Genomic DNA, 12,214 nt, shown 5'->3' on the forward strand with positions numbered 1-12,214 from the left:
TCGGCTTCCAAAGCCGGAGCCGGAGCCGCAGGAGGGGTCGGGGCTGTGGCCACGAGGGGTCGTTGCCGGTCCCGCCGGCAGCCCGCACCCCTCCGCCTGCAGGGAACCCGACCCGCATCCCGATTCGGATCCCCCAGCCCCCTCCGCCTCTATGAATCCAGGTCCAGCTCCCCCCGGTCCCCTCCGCTTGCAGGGATCCCCCTACAGATCCCGATTCGGATCCCCCAGCTCCTTCTGTCTGTAAGGAACCCAATCCGGATCCCCATCCAGATCCCCCAGCTCCCTCCATCCGTAGGGATCCCAATCCGGATCCAGATCCAGTTCCCCCAGCCCCTTCTGTCTGTAGAGATCCCCATCCGGATCCCCCAGCTCCCCCAGTCCTCTCTGCCTGGAGGGATCCTGATCCGATTCCCCCATCCCCCTCTGCCTGCAGGGATTCTGATCCAGATCCCCCTGCTCTCCTCCACCTGCTGGGATCCACCTCCCCCGCTCTCCTCCACCTGTAGAGATTCCGATCCGGATCCCCCAGCCTCCTCCGCTTAGCAGGGATCCACATCCAGCTCCCCTGGTCCCCTCCTCCAGCATGGATCCCGCTGGCATCACCCTGTGCTCAAAGGAAGCAGGTGAGAGCACCTGCACACCAGCCTAGGGCATCCCTGCTCCACCTCCATCACAGGGAATACTCCCCCAGGGACACTGGGGTTGGAGCCACCTGGAGCGATGCTACGACCCAAGTCTTGCAGTGAGGTGGCCCCTGGGCTCCCTCAACAGCTCCATCTGGAGACGCTTTTGGCTTGGATCATAGAATCATAGAATCACCAGGTTGGAAAAGACCCACTGGATCATCCAGTCCAACCATTCCCATCAATCACTAAACCATGTCCCTCAGCGCCTTGTCCACCTGTCCCTTAAACCCCTCCAGGGAAGGGGACTCAACTCCCTCCCTGGGCAGCCTCTGCCACTGCCCAATGACCCTTTCCATGAAAGACTTTTTCCTAATGTCCAGCCTACCCTCCCCTGGTGGAGCTTGAGGCCATTCCCTCTCGTCCTGTCCCCTGTCCCTTGGGAGAAGAGGCCAGCTCCCTCCTCTCCACAACCTCCTTTCAGGCAGTTGTAGAGAGCAATGAGGTCTCCCCTCAGCCTCCTCTTCTCCAGGCTAAGCAAGCCCAACCTCTTGAATCCAACCTCTTGAAACCATGCCGGATAGAAGGGGAGAGACGGAGTCATCTCCAAGGCTGGCCTGGGGGAGCCCATGGGCAGGGACCTGGGGGAAGCGTGGCAGCCACCTCGGGCTGAGGCTGCTCTCTGGGGTGGCTGCTGCGACGCGGTGCTGTCCTGCAGTCAGTGGTCCCCAAGGATGCACGTGCCACGCTTACCCACAGCCAGGAAAAGGGGAAAGGCGAGAGGGATGGAGACTGGGGGGTGGAGAGGGAGGCAAAGAGGGTCCCATGTGTCAAACACGGATCGGGGGGGTCAGGTCTCTGTGCAAAGCCAAGTCCAGGGAGAGAGACGCTGCCTAGAAGACCACGGACTGCAGGAGGCGGAAACACATCATCAGGTCCAAGGGGATGGGGGGTTTCAGGAGGTTCCCATCCAGCCGCAGGTACCGGAGCCGGGGAACACTGTCCAGGTCGGATGGGGAGAAGTCCTGGATGGACATCAGCGAAGTGGGGCAGATCTGCGTCCCGTTGATTTCTGCAGGGAGGAGAGGAAAGGCAGAGTGCAAGTTAGAGGGGAAAAAAAGGCACAGAGGGATGCTACAGACCCCCTTCCCTGCCTGTTGAACCCCAAAATGGGGCTTTGCTGAGAATCCCCAGCCTCTCCCAGAAGATTTTCCCTCTCACATCCCTAGGGAGAGGAAAATCTCACTTTTGTTCAGAAACGAAGTAGGTCACGTTCAGCCAAAGCGCAGCGAGGGATGCGGTGTCATTGGAGAGAGAAAAGGGATTATTTCGAACATGAAACCTGCCAAGCCAGCCCTAAGCCTTCAAAAAAACATCAAAGAAACACGCTCCAGCACTGTTCGGCTGAAGATAACGTCAATAACCGTCTCGTTGCTCCCTTCTGGATTTCCACGTGCTTCTCCCCACACCAAGGCCTGGGTTATGGGAAAAAAAAAACCCTGAGATTCTGATGTTGTTTCCCAACTCCAGGAAGTGAAACCTTATAAAAGCTGGGTAAGACAGGCGAAAAAAAAAAAGAGCTGGGAAATGATGTTCATGGCCAGGTGGGCATCTCTCCAAGGAAAACCCTATCAGAACCTGGGTGGTGTGAAGCCAGCAGCTGTTGCCACCTTTGCCCCTCAGTCCCCTCGGCTCCAGTTTGGTGTTGCTTAAATAAAATGCGAAATAACCAGTATTTGAACAAGACATTCCTTACTGCATCATTATCCCCTGGAAACCAACTCCGGTGACCTGCTGAGAAAAGGGATGTGGCTTTGTGAGGGTTTTACGAGTCCTTCTCCCTGGCATCACATCCCACAACGCTATCAATGCTTGCCTGCAACGAGCAGCTTTCTTGCTCATCCTTTCCTGGCTCACGTTGAGTGGACACTTCGGGTAGGATCCACCCTGCTGTGATTCCCCCCCCGGCTTTGATTTTACAGCCCCTCTTTGGCACTGGGTCACTCTTACATCTAAAGCCACGAACCATCACCAAACCACAGCGTGGAAGTGCTTGTGTCACACCGCTTGTGGGGACCAGCATCCCTCCCAGCAGGTGCTTCAGAGGCAAATAATGCCCTGGGTGGGCCCTGCAGCCCCCTCACACCCTACCACAGCCAAGAAGAGAAGAGCCCAGCACGTTTTTCCTGGTGCACATGGTGGGTTTCTGGCAGGAGCACCACGTTCTTGCTTCCCCGTGGAGAGTGAGGCCAGCAGGTCGCTGGACACCCAATAGCAGAAACAACCAGGGGGTGGGGGCCAGGAATGGGTCTCTGACTTCTTGAACGTGCTAGCTACGATTACACCCTCCACAGGCCAGCACCTCTCCCATGAAATTGCAGTGATTTGCCTGGAAAGGTGTGAAACCACCCTGGTTGGTTTGCCTGGGCAACCTCCATCACAGCCTTGTTCTCCCTGTTCCTTCCTCTGCGAGGCTCAGCTTGAGAGCTGAGCTGGGTTATTTCAAACCATCTTGACTGCGTATTTGGCATCTGTTCTTAAAATATGTGCACAGCCTCTCCTTTTTAAATATCCCTATTTCTGGGCCCTGCCAGGGAAGGAGCTATTTAGATGGCAGGTGGCCCCAAGGAAGAGCTGCCCATGACAATGAACACGAAAAGCCCCTGCAGCACCAGGGGGAATTTAGCTCTGCTTTCACCTACCACCTTAACCCTCGAGTAACCCTTCCCTACATGCAAAACCATCTCCATCAGGGCTTTGTTCACCTACAAAAAGCCCCCAGCTCATCTCGCCACAACATCCAGCTTGGAAGGGTTCACATCCCACATCCCATTGAGGACATCCCACATCCCATTGAGGACATCCCACATCCCATTGAGGACATCCTACATCCCATTGAGGACATCCCACCTATAAATGACCTTTTCCAATGAAACATTTGCAATCCTCAAGCCTATCTGTTCCCCCCCTAGACCTCACCACAGCCTCCTGATGGGCCAGTGCAACTCACTTTCAATGGAGTTGTTATTCAGGTAGAGATGCTCCAGCTTGGGGCTGATGAAAGGGACGTTGGTGAGCTTGTTGTGCGCCAGGTGCAACACCAGCAAGTTGGTGAGGTTGAAGGAGTTCTTGGGGAGCCCCTTATCAGAGATCTGGTTGTAGTTGAGCCGGATAAAAGCCAGGTTGGGAAACTCCTTGAAGTAATCATTGGGGATGTCCTCAATGTTGTTCCTGTCTAGGAAGAGCTGGTGGATGGCACTGGGCACCCCGGGGGGCATTTTCCTCAGGATGTTGTGGGCAAGGTTGAGTTGCATGAGGTTCTTGAGTCCCTTGAAGGTGTTTTTGTTGAAGACCCCATCGCTCAACTTGTTGTGGTGCAGATCCAAGAGCACCAGGTTCTCCAGCTTGTTGAAGACCCCAGCAGGGATCTTGGAGATCTGGTTCCTGCTCAGACGCAGCTGCTCCAAGTTGGGTGGCAGGAAGGCAGGCACCTCCTTGAGCTGGTTCTTCTCCATGTAGAGGAAGATGAGGTTTTCCAGCTTCTCCAGCACCTTCTTGTCCACCTTCCGGATGCGATTGTTGTCTAGGTTGACCCATTTCAGTCCCGTGGCGTTCCTGAAGGACTCCTCCGGGAGGTCATCGATGAAGTTGTTCTGGAGGTAGAGGTAGTGGATGCGGGACGGGATGATGGGGACCTTCCGCAGGTTGCGGCTGTCACAGTAGAGGGCGGAGGGGAAGTCTGGGGGGCAGTAGCATTCTCGTGGGCAGTCAGGGAAGACCGAAGGGGGACCTGGTGGCAGGGGTGGAGGCAGCTCTGTTGGCTCCACAGGCTCAATGAACTCGGGAGGCGGGCGGGTGGGTTTCCGGGGAGGCTTCCTCCGCTGCCCGCTCACCTCCGCGATCAGCACAAGAATAAGTGGGAGAAGCAATCTGAAGGCCACCTTCATGGTCCAGATGTTTCCCTGTGGAAAGTAACAAGAAGAGGTGGATTAGGAAGCACTCCATTTAGGTACTGCATCTTCTCCCAGCACTGACAGAATCATAGAATCACCAGGTTGGAAGAGACCCACTGGATCATCGAGTCCAACCATTCCCATCAATCACTAAACCATGTCCCTCAGCACCTCGTCCACCCGTCCCTTAAACCCCTCCAGGGAAGGGGACTCAACCCCCTCCCTGGGCAGCCTCTGCCACTGCCCAATGACCCTTTCTGTGAAATATTTTTTCCTAATGTTCAGCCTAAACCTCTCCTGGTGGAGCTTGAGGCCATTCCCTCCCGTCCTGTCCCCTGTCCCTTGGGAGAAGAGCCCAGCTCCCTCCTCTCCACAACCTCCTTTCAGGTAGTTGGAGAGAGCAATGAGGTCTCCCCTCAGCCTCCTCTTCTCCAGGCTAAATTTATCCCACATTCCTGCCACTAACCTGTGGTTTTCTCTCCTTCCCCTTGGAAATCACCTTTAAATCCAACCCCTCTCCAGAGCACAAGTCACTGAGATCCCCTCTCTCTGGCTCAGCTTTAAACCAAGGGGTTTTAAATCCACCCCCAGGGAGAGGGGGTGGGTTTTTTCCATTTTTTGTGGGTTTTTTTCCATTTTGTGTGGGTTTTTTTCACATGCCACCCCCAGCACTGCCCTATCCATCAGCCCCCACCCCCCTCCCCGCGCTTTCTCCCCGAAGGATGGATTGCCCCTTCAGAAGCCTTGATGGATTAGACTTAATTTTGCACTTGAGCCAAAAAAAATCAATGATTAAGTGGCAAATAGGCTGAGCAACCGCATCAGGAGGCCAGCAGCAGTTAGCAGGACAGCAAAGATGAATGGCCCTGTGCTGCAGGGACAAGGCTTTAATGCAGGACAGCCCCTGATCAAGGCTGTGTGATAAAAAGGGCATTTGCAAGATTATGCATGGGCAGCACGGATGGTGTTTGGCTACGCAGCTCCCTCTCCTGCTCAAATAACTGATCCACCACCTTCAGTGTGATGGGATGATTAGCTGGGAGAATCCCAGTAGAAGTGGGAGATCTGGAAGGATCAGGTGAGGGCTCTGCTTGTCTCTAGCCAGAGAGTTTCTCCTGGACACCAGCCCAACACCTTACACACACACACCCACCACCTCTTCCTCTTCTATGGGTCATTATCAAGCCCACAGAGGCTGCTTGTCTCATCTCTGCTCTCCCTGCCACTGCCTGGAATCATCCCTGCAAGACAGATGCTGGTCGCTCTCCAGCTGGTGCCTCAGGGGATGGAGGGATCCAGCTTGTTGAAGACGAGCTCCCCAGAAAGCCCAAGGTGTTTTGGATGCTCTGAAGCTCCCCGGGGCCAGCTGGAGCAGAGCAGGCTGTGGGCTGCCTGGGCAGATAACTAGGGGTGCTCGCCAGGCTTTTCCCAGCGGCGTTTGTCACCTCCGCAGGAGCAGAGCCCAGCTGGATGCACAGCGAGGCAGATGGAAGAGCAGGGTGGGAAAGAGAACCAAAGTGAGATTAGACAGGGAGGAAGACGGGAAGGAAGATGAGACTCGGAGGAAGACGGATCTCCTGGGGAAACGGGGTGTCTGCTGTGGGAGCCAGCTCTGCTCCGCTGAGCCCAGTTGAGCTCAGCGTGCTGGGTGGGAGCTGCACAAAGGCAGGGCTGAGCTGGGCACACTGTGTTTGCCTTTGAGGCAGCAGCAGGGGAACGTCCCTAACCTTCATCCAACCACCAGGCAGCACAGACTAACCCTGCTAGGGACATTTCCCTGCTTGCAGCTTCCCACCCAGGTCCTCGTGCCACCCAGCGATGCCTTTAGGGCCCTTCAATGGGCCACTGCTCCCAGGGCTTCGCCAGCTTGACTCCCTTCGAAGCAATCCCACACATTCCCGGGGCTCCAAGTAATCGACTTTCTCCAAGAAAAGATCCTGTTCTCACCCCCCCCACCCTCCAGACCCAGCCTGTTACTTTCCTTTTTGTCTCCCTCCCTCCCATCTGGCTCTGTTTAACCCTACAAGCCTCAACGCCTGCTGTTTTCAATCAGCACTCTGGCATCTCGCTGGGGGAAGGGAGGAACAGGGGAAGAAAAACGGGGCTCGAACGCTGCCAGATCCTCAGCTCAGCAGTCCTGCATCCCTTTGGGGATGTACGTGCGTGCTTCTGTGTTGCAAGAGCTCAGACTCAACCTCAGGCTGCAGAGACCAGGAGAATTCATGACAGGGAACTGCTCTATGCGCAGTCTTCTCCTTGGCCCTGCAACACCCTGCTGCTTTCCCAGCCACGTTCCTCCCCTCAACCTTGTCCCAGACCCTTCCATGGGACTTTGCTTCAGCTCCACAATTCAGACCTCGTTATTAGTGCTCACGGTGTCCAGGGGAGCAGTGGGGGTTGAGGTCTGCGTTTGGAGGGAGGAGGAGGCTGGGATACAGTGTTCCAGCCAGAATGCTCAGTAATCCGACGTTTGGCTCCCTCTGCTTACAGATGTTCAGCTTGGGCCACCCAGCAGCTGCCCTGGGCAATGTCGTGGGGAGCACAGGGGATGGGGCAGAGCTCTCTTAGAATCATAGAATAGAATGGTTGAGTTGGAAGGGACCTCAAAGCCCAGCCAGTTCCACCCCCTGCCATGGGCAGAGACACCTCCCTCTGGATCAGGGGCTCCAAGCCCCATCCAGCCTGGCCTTGAACACCTCCAGGGATGGGGCAGCCACCGCTGCTCTGGGCAACCTGTTCCAGGACTTCCCCACCCTCACAGCAAAACATTTCTTCTTAACATCCCATCTCAATCTCCCCTCTTTCAGCTGAAAACCATTCCCCCTTGTCCTATCCCTGCCCTCCCTGATCCAGAGTCCCTCCCCAGCTTTCCTGGAGCCCCTTTCAGCACTGGAAGCTGCTCTAAGATCTCCCTGGAGCCTTCTCTTCTCCAACCCCAACTCTCCCAGCCTGTCCTTGTACAGGAGGTGCTAAACGCGTGCTGTTGCCTTGTTGCTCTTTGGAGCTGGCTGAGTTCTGGTCTCTTCTAGGAACAACCTGGTCCTGCACAGCCTGCAATATCCCCTCCACACGAGGCTTTGACACTGCAGATGTTTAGGGACTCGGCATGTAGCAGAAATAGTCATGGAGCCAGAAATTCCGGCTGGAGAGCGATAGTATCATGTGGCATTTATCAGCACAGAAGGAAAGTGTCAGGAAGCAGATGCAGCCCCTTTTTATCCACCGTGCAGCCCGCTGCCACGTCCCATGGGGGCTGCCACAGCCTCTCTGCCCATCACAGCCGGGCTGGCAGCACTGCAAGGACTTTTCTCCACTGCTGGTCCCCACCAGCCTCTCCCTGCAGAGCTGCAGCTCCCCACGAAGCCTCTGCCCACTGCTCTCCAGCCTGCTCGGGGAAAGCAGGAGCTGCTTCCAAGCGATCTGCAGGAAACCAGCTCACAGCCAGTGGTCCCCACAACAGCCCCGCATCCAGAATAATGGGGATGCAACAAGCCTGAGGCCACCACAAGCTTTACAATCGCCTCCGACACGCTGGAAGGTTCAAAGCCAGCTCTCCCTGGTCCCGACACAGTCAGCAGTCTGTTCTCCATCCAGTTTCAAGCAGTTGAATTTACTGGCATGAATGCAAGAAGCCAGATTTCTAAATCCCACACCCTGATCCTGCACAAGTCGAATCCACAGCCAGAGCTCTGCAAATGCCTCCCCTTGACCCTTCTCACCACTCCCCAACGGAGAAGACAGCTCAGATCCTGGGTGCCCACAAGGAATGCATGCAACTGGAATAAAGTTAAGTCATGAAGCAATGAAAGCATTCAGGGAAACCAACTGCCTGGTGTGGAGAAAAGGCTCGATTCATGGACAAAACCAGTTCTGACACCTCTGGAGCTGGAGGATGGGATGAGCAGCTTGGTCCAACAGATGCCAGCCCAAGGTTTTTCCCAGAAGGAGGCAGCTGCTCCCTCAGTCACCCCATCAAAATTGACAAAAATTCAGCGAAGCAGCTGGAAATTCCAGCCCCAAATGCCACTGGTGCTTGCTTTCCAAATAGTTTATCTTCACTGCATTTCATTAAACCACAGTTCCCATGCCGAGCTCACTGCCAGCCCCACGACTGGTGCCAAGGGCAGGCAAAAATCACAGCCTGTAGGGCAGGAGTGAGCTACGTGGAGGTCACAGGGGGGTTTGTCACGGAAAGAAGTCACAATGCTCTCCTTTGGGTGTCTCCTGCCCTCCCTGCCTCCTCTTGCAGCACTTGGCTCTGTATAAGGTGTCACCAATGCATCTGGGACCCCCAGGAGGGGCTAGGAGGGACAAAAGGAGCTTTTAACTCTGGGAGGAGAGGGGAAAGCCTGGATGGCTGGACCAGGGATCCTTTCCAGAACCCCACTAGCTCTCTTCACAGATTTTCAAATGGGTCTCCCAACTGCCATCGTTAAGAAAAAAATTATCCCGTAGCATCCCATCCCATATTGGGGAGAAATGCTTCCCTGTGAGGGTGGGGAGGCCCTGGAACAGGTTGCCTAGAGCAGTGGTGGCTGCCCCATCCCTGGAGGGGTTCAAGGCCAGGTTGGATGGGGCTTGGAGACCCTGGTCCAGTGGGAGGTGTCCCTGGGGGGCTGGAATTGGATGGGCTTTGAGGTCCCTTCCAACCCAAACCGTTCCATGATCATCCCTGCATCCCCCAGGCTGGAAAATGCCCCCACCCACCCTGGGAACATGCACATTGGAGCAGAACAAGGAAGGCAAGATAAAAATAACTGGAAGGAGCCAGCAAAGCTCCTTCGTCAGCTTCCCTCCCCATCCAAGCACCCGTTCTTGTCCCTGCAGGAATCTGGGTCTGATCAGCTGTAACCAAAACAGGGAGCTCTTTATCCAACGGCACTGGAGAGCTGGGAATGCTGAAATAAGGCTAAACACAGCGCAGGCTGGTCCTCAGAGGGGAGGACAGACACGCTGTCACCCAGGCATCCCCAGGGTCCCCCGGGGAGCCAAACCCTGATGCAAAACCCCACTTTTCTCGCCCTTTCCCAGCAATATTCCCAGCAGGAAGCGGAGCTGCAGGCAGCGTGTTTGGCTGGGGCTGGAGCCAGAACACGACCGAGGCTGCCGCAGGGGCTCTTGCTGTGTTTCTCCTTGCGGGGAGAGTGCTGTGTCCATGCAAGGGATGGGAGCCCCGGGACACGCCACCAAAGAGCAGCTCAGACACGCTGCCAGGCTCTCCAGTAGCACTTCTGGGCTCAGCCTGAGGACCGCAAGACACAGGGATGGCTACGCACAGCTCCTGCATCCCTCTGTGTGCCAGGAGCATTTCCTCACTGTCCCACAGTCACCAGACTCATTGCGAAAACCTTGTCGCGTTCACTGCTCCCTCCAGCCACCTCCTCCCACAGCAGGGTCCGTGGGAAGGCAGCCCTGGCATAAACCAACTTTCTGCTGCCTTCTCCTTGTCAGCAATTCCTCCCTTCTCCTCCTCCTTCTCCCTCACTGCATGTCCCGACCCTTCCCAGCGCTGCTCCCGGCTCAGCTCGCCTGCAGATCTTTGCCACACACAGTGGAGCTGCCTGGGCACAGAAAAAAAAAAAAAGCAAATCATGGGAGAAACTGTTTCCAAAGCAATTGGAATGTTTCAAAAGCCCAGCCTTTGAGCCTGCCCCCCATGCACACCCTGCCCTCCTCCAAGCAGATGCCTCACCTGGGTCCCCCAGGCTCTGCTTTTTCTAGGGGTGGGAAACTGCTCTGATGCCTTATCAGCTGCTGCTGCCTTATCCCTCCCCTCCAGCCTCTTTCCCAAGGTGGAGGAAACATCCCCCAGCTGTGCTTTTATCGTGAGAACACTCAGCTCCTTGCCTCTCCCTTCCCCAGCAGAGCAGGGATGTCCAGCACCCCACACTGGCTGAGGAAAGGGTGCTTCCCAGGAGGCATCTCTGGGAGCTTGGGTGATGCCGTCACCCGAGTACCACATAAGGCAGGCTGGCCGTCGCAGGCTCCCAGGAACGATTCCAATCCCTCATGCTTTGCATTCAGCTGCCAAGGGGATGAATTCCCACTTTCTGCCCTTTAGATGCTTTTCCTACAACTTTCAGAGAGGGTTTTGGGATGAAGCCCCAGGACTTCAGCGACCGTCGCTGCCCTGTTGCTTCCTCCCATCACCATCTCCTCCCTCTGCTGAAGCAAAGACACACAGCTGGTTCCAAAAAGGACCCACAGAGCAGGGGCGCAGGGAGGGGGTTTCACCTCTCCGCTTGCCTGGAGCTCAAATCTCACTGATGGAGGCAGCAGAAGTGGCGTTAGACCCCCTGGGAATGGTCTGCGTGATCCAGGCACGGTTCTGCCTGCCCGGTAGAAGAGAAGGGCTTTACCCCCTGCATTTTGGACAGAGAACCAGCTTGCTGAAAAGTGCCCCTGCTGTACTGTTCAGCTGCTTTTTCCCACCTCGCTCTCAGAGCAGCTGGTCCCCTCTGCTGGGAATTTTCAGCTCCCCACTCAAGCAGGACCCCCCAGCCCAGTCATCCGATGCTACAGGAGGCTCCCTGGCAGCAGTCCTGGCTCTGGAGGTGTCTGCACCCCTCTCAGCCTCTCCCCTTCCTTGCACACCTCCCCGACTGCTTTCCAAGGCAGAGGATTGTCCTGGGAATGGCTTGGACTACGCAACCCCCTGGCATTCCCAGCTCTGTCTCGGAGCGTGTGATCGTGAGCATGTGAGAGCACAGGTTGGTGCGTGGGGGGTGACACAAGCAGGTCCTCGCTCACCCCCGCAGAAAACACCCAGTGGTAGCTGTGACGCTATCACACACGGGATTTTGCCTCCGGCTTCGCAGCCACAAGTTTCCCCCCCGACCCCAATCCTGCCCCGTGCCGAGAAAAACTCTTGCAACAAGAGGAAAAGGAAGGAACAAAGACTCTGGTGAAGAATGGAAAAACCAACAAGAGAAGAGGGGGGAAAAAAGGAAGAGAAGATGCTGCTTTGGAGGCTGGAGAGGGCGGGAGCATCATGGACCAGTGCAGCGACCTGGGTTGGAGGGTGAGGCAAGGCGAGAAGAGCCTGGCGGAAAGCACCTGCCCACAGCTTACCTGTGTGCACCTCTCCCTCCTCCTGCCTCTTATTAATCCCCAAGAGAAGTTTCTCTGGCTGTCTCCCTCCTCCTCCTCCTCTCGGCTCCACCACAAGCGAGCGTCAGCCGAGCGCGGGGGTTTTGTTCCTGGGATCCGCTGGCCAAGGGTGGGTGGGAGCGCGGGAGGCGGAGGGTTGGGATGGAGGCGCGATGACAACAATAACGTCTTTATCTGGCAGCCAAGCGCTGCGGGCTCTGCTGCGCACACATGGCCTGCCTGCCGGAGGGCTGGCGTTTAATAACAATCCCTTCTGCTGCGGAGGCTGCTCGGAGCCCGTGTTTAAAAACAAAGCTAATGAATAATTTCAATAAGCCCTTCCCTTGCCACAGCCCCTGGTTTCCAGGAACGCGCGCGTCTGGAACGGTGTTTGCAGCGACGCGGCTGAATCGTAGAGCACGGGAGCTCGATATGTGTCACCAGCCAGCTTGTCCCTGTCCCCAAGGATGTTCACCTGCGTCCTCCACCAGCTCAGAGTGGTTTCCAGCTGCCCCCCATCCCTGGAGGGAGCCAGCCCCGTGGTGGGGT

The 12,214-nt window shown here is 56.2% G+C and overlaps 1 protein-coding gene across 1 annotated transcript; it reads right to left on the reverse strand.

Moving 5' to 3' along the window:
* Positions 1 to 525: 525 nt before the first annotated feature.
* PRELP (proline and arginine rich end leucine rich repeat protein) lies at positions 526 to 11,836 on the reverse strand. The gene is made up of 3 exons (XM_069875861.1): positions 11,648 to 11,836; positions 3,634 to 4,585; positions 526 to 1,695 (listed from the first exon to the last, which is right to left on the reverse strand). Exons 2-3 carry the CDS (start codon positions 4,568 to 4,570, stop codon positions 1,517 to 1,519), a joined length of 1,116 nt encoding a protein of 371 aa, XP_069731962.1. The 5' UTR covers positions 4,571 to 4,585; positions 11,648 to 11,836; the 3' UTR covers positions 526 to 1,516.
* Positions 11,837 to 12,214: the final 378 nt, after the last annotated feature.

This window comes from Phaenicophaeus curvirostris, chromosome 24, assembly GCF_032191515.1.
Source record: "Phaenicophaeus curvirostris isolate KB17595 chromosome 24, BPBGC_Pcur_1.0, whole genome shotgun sequence".
Classification (NCBI taxonomy): Eukaryota; Metazoa; Chordata; class Aves; order Cuculiformes; family Cuculidae; genus Phaenicophaeus; species Phaenicophaeus curvirostris.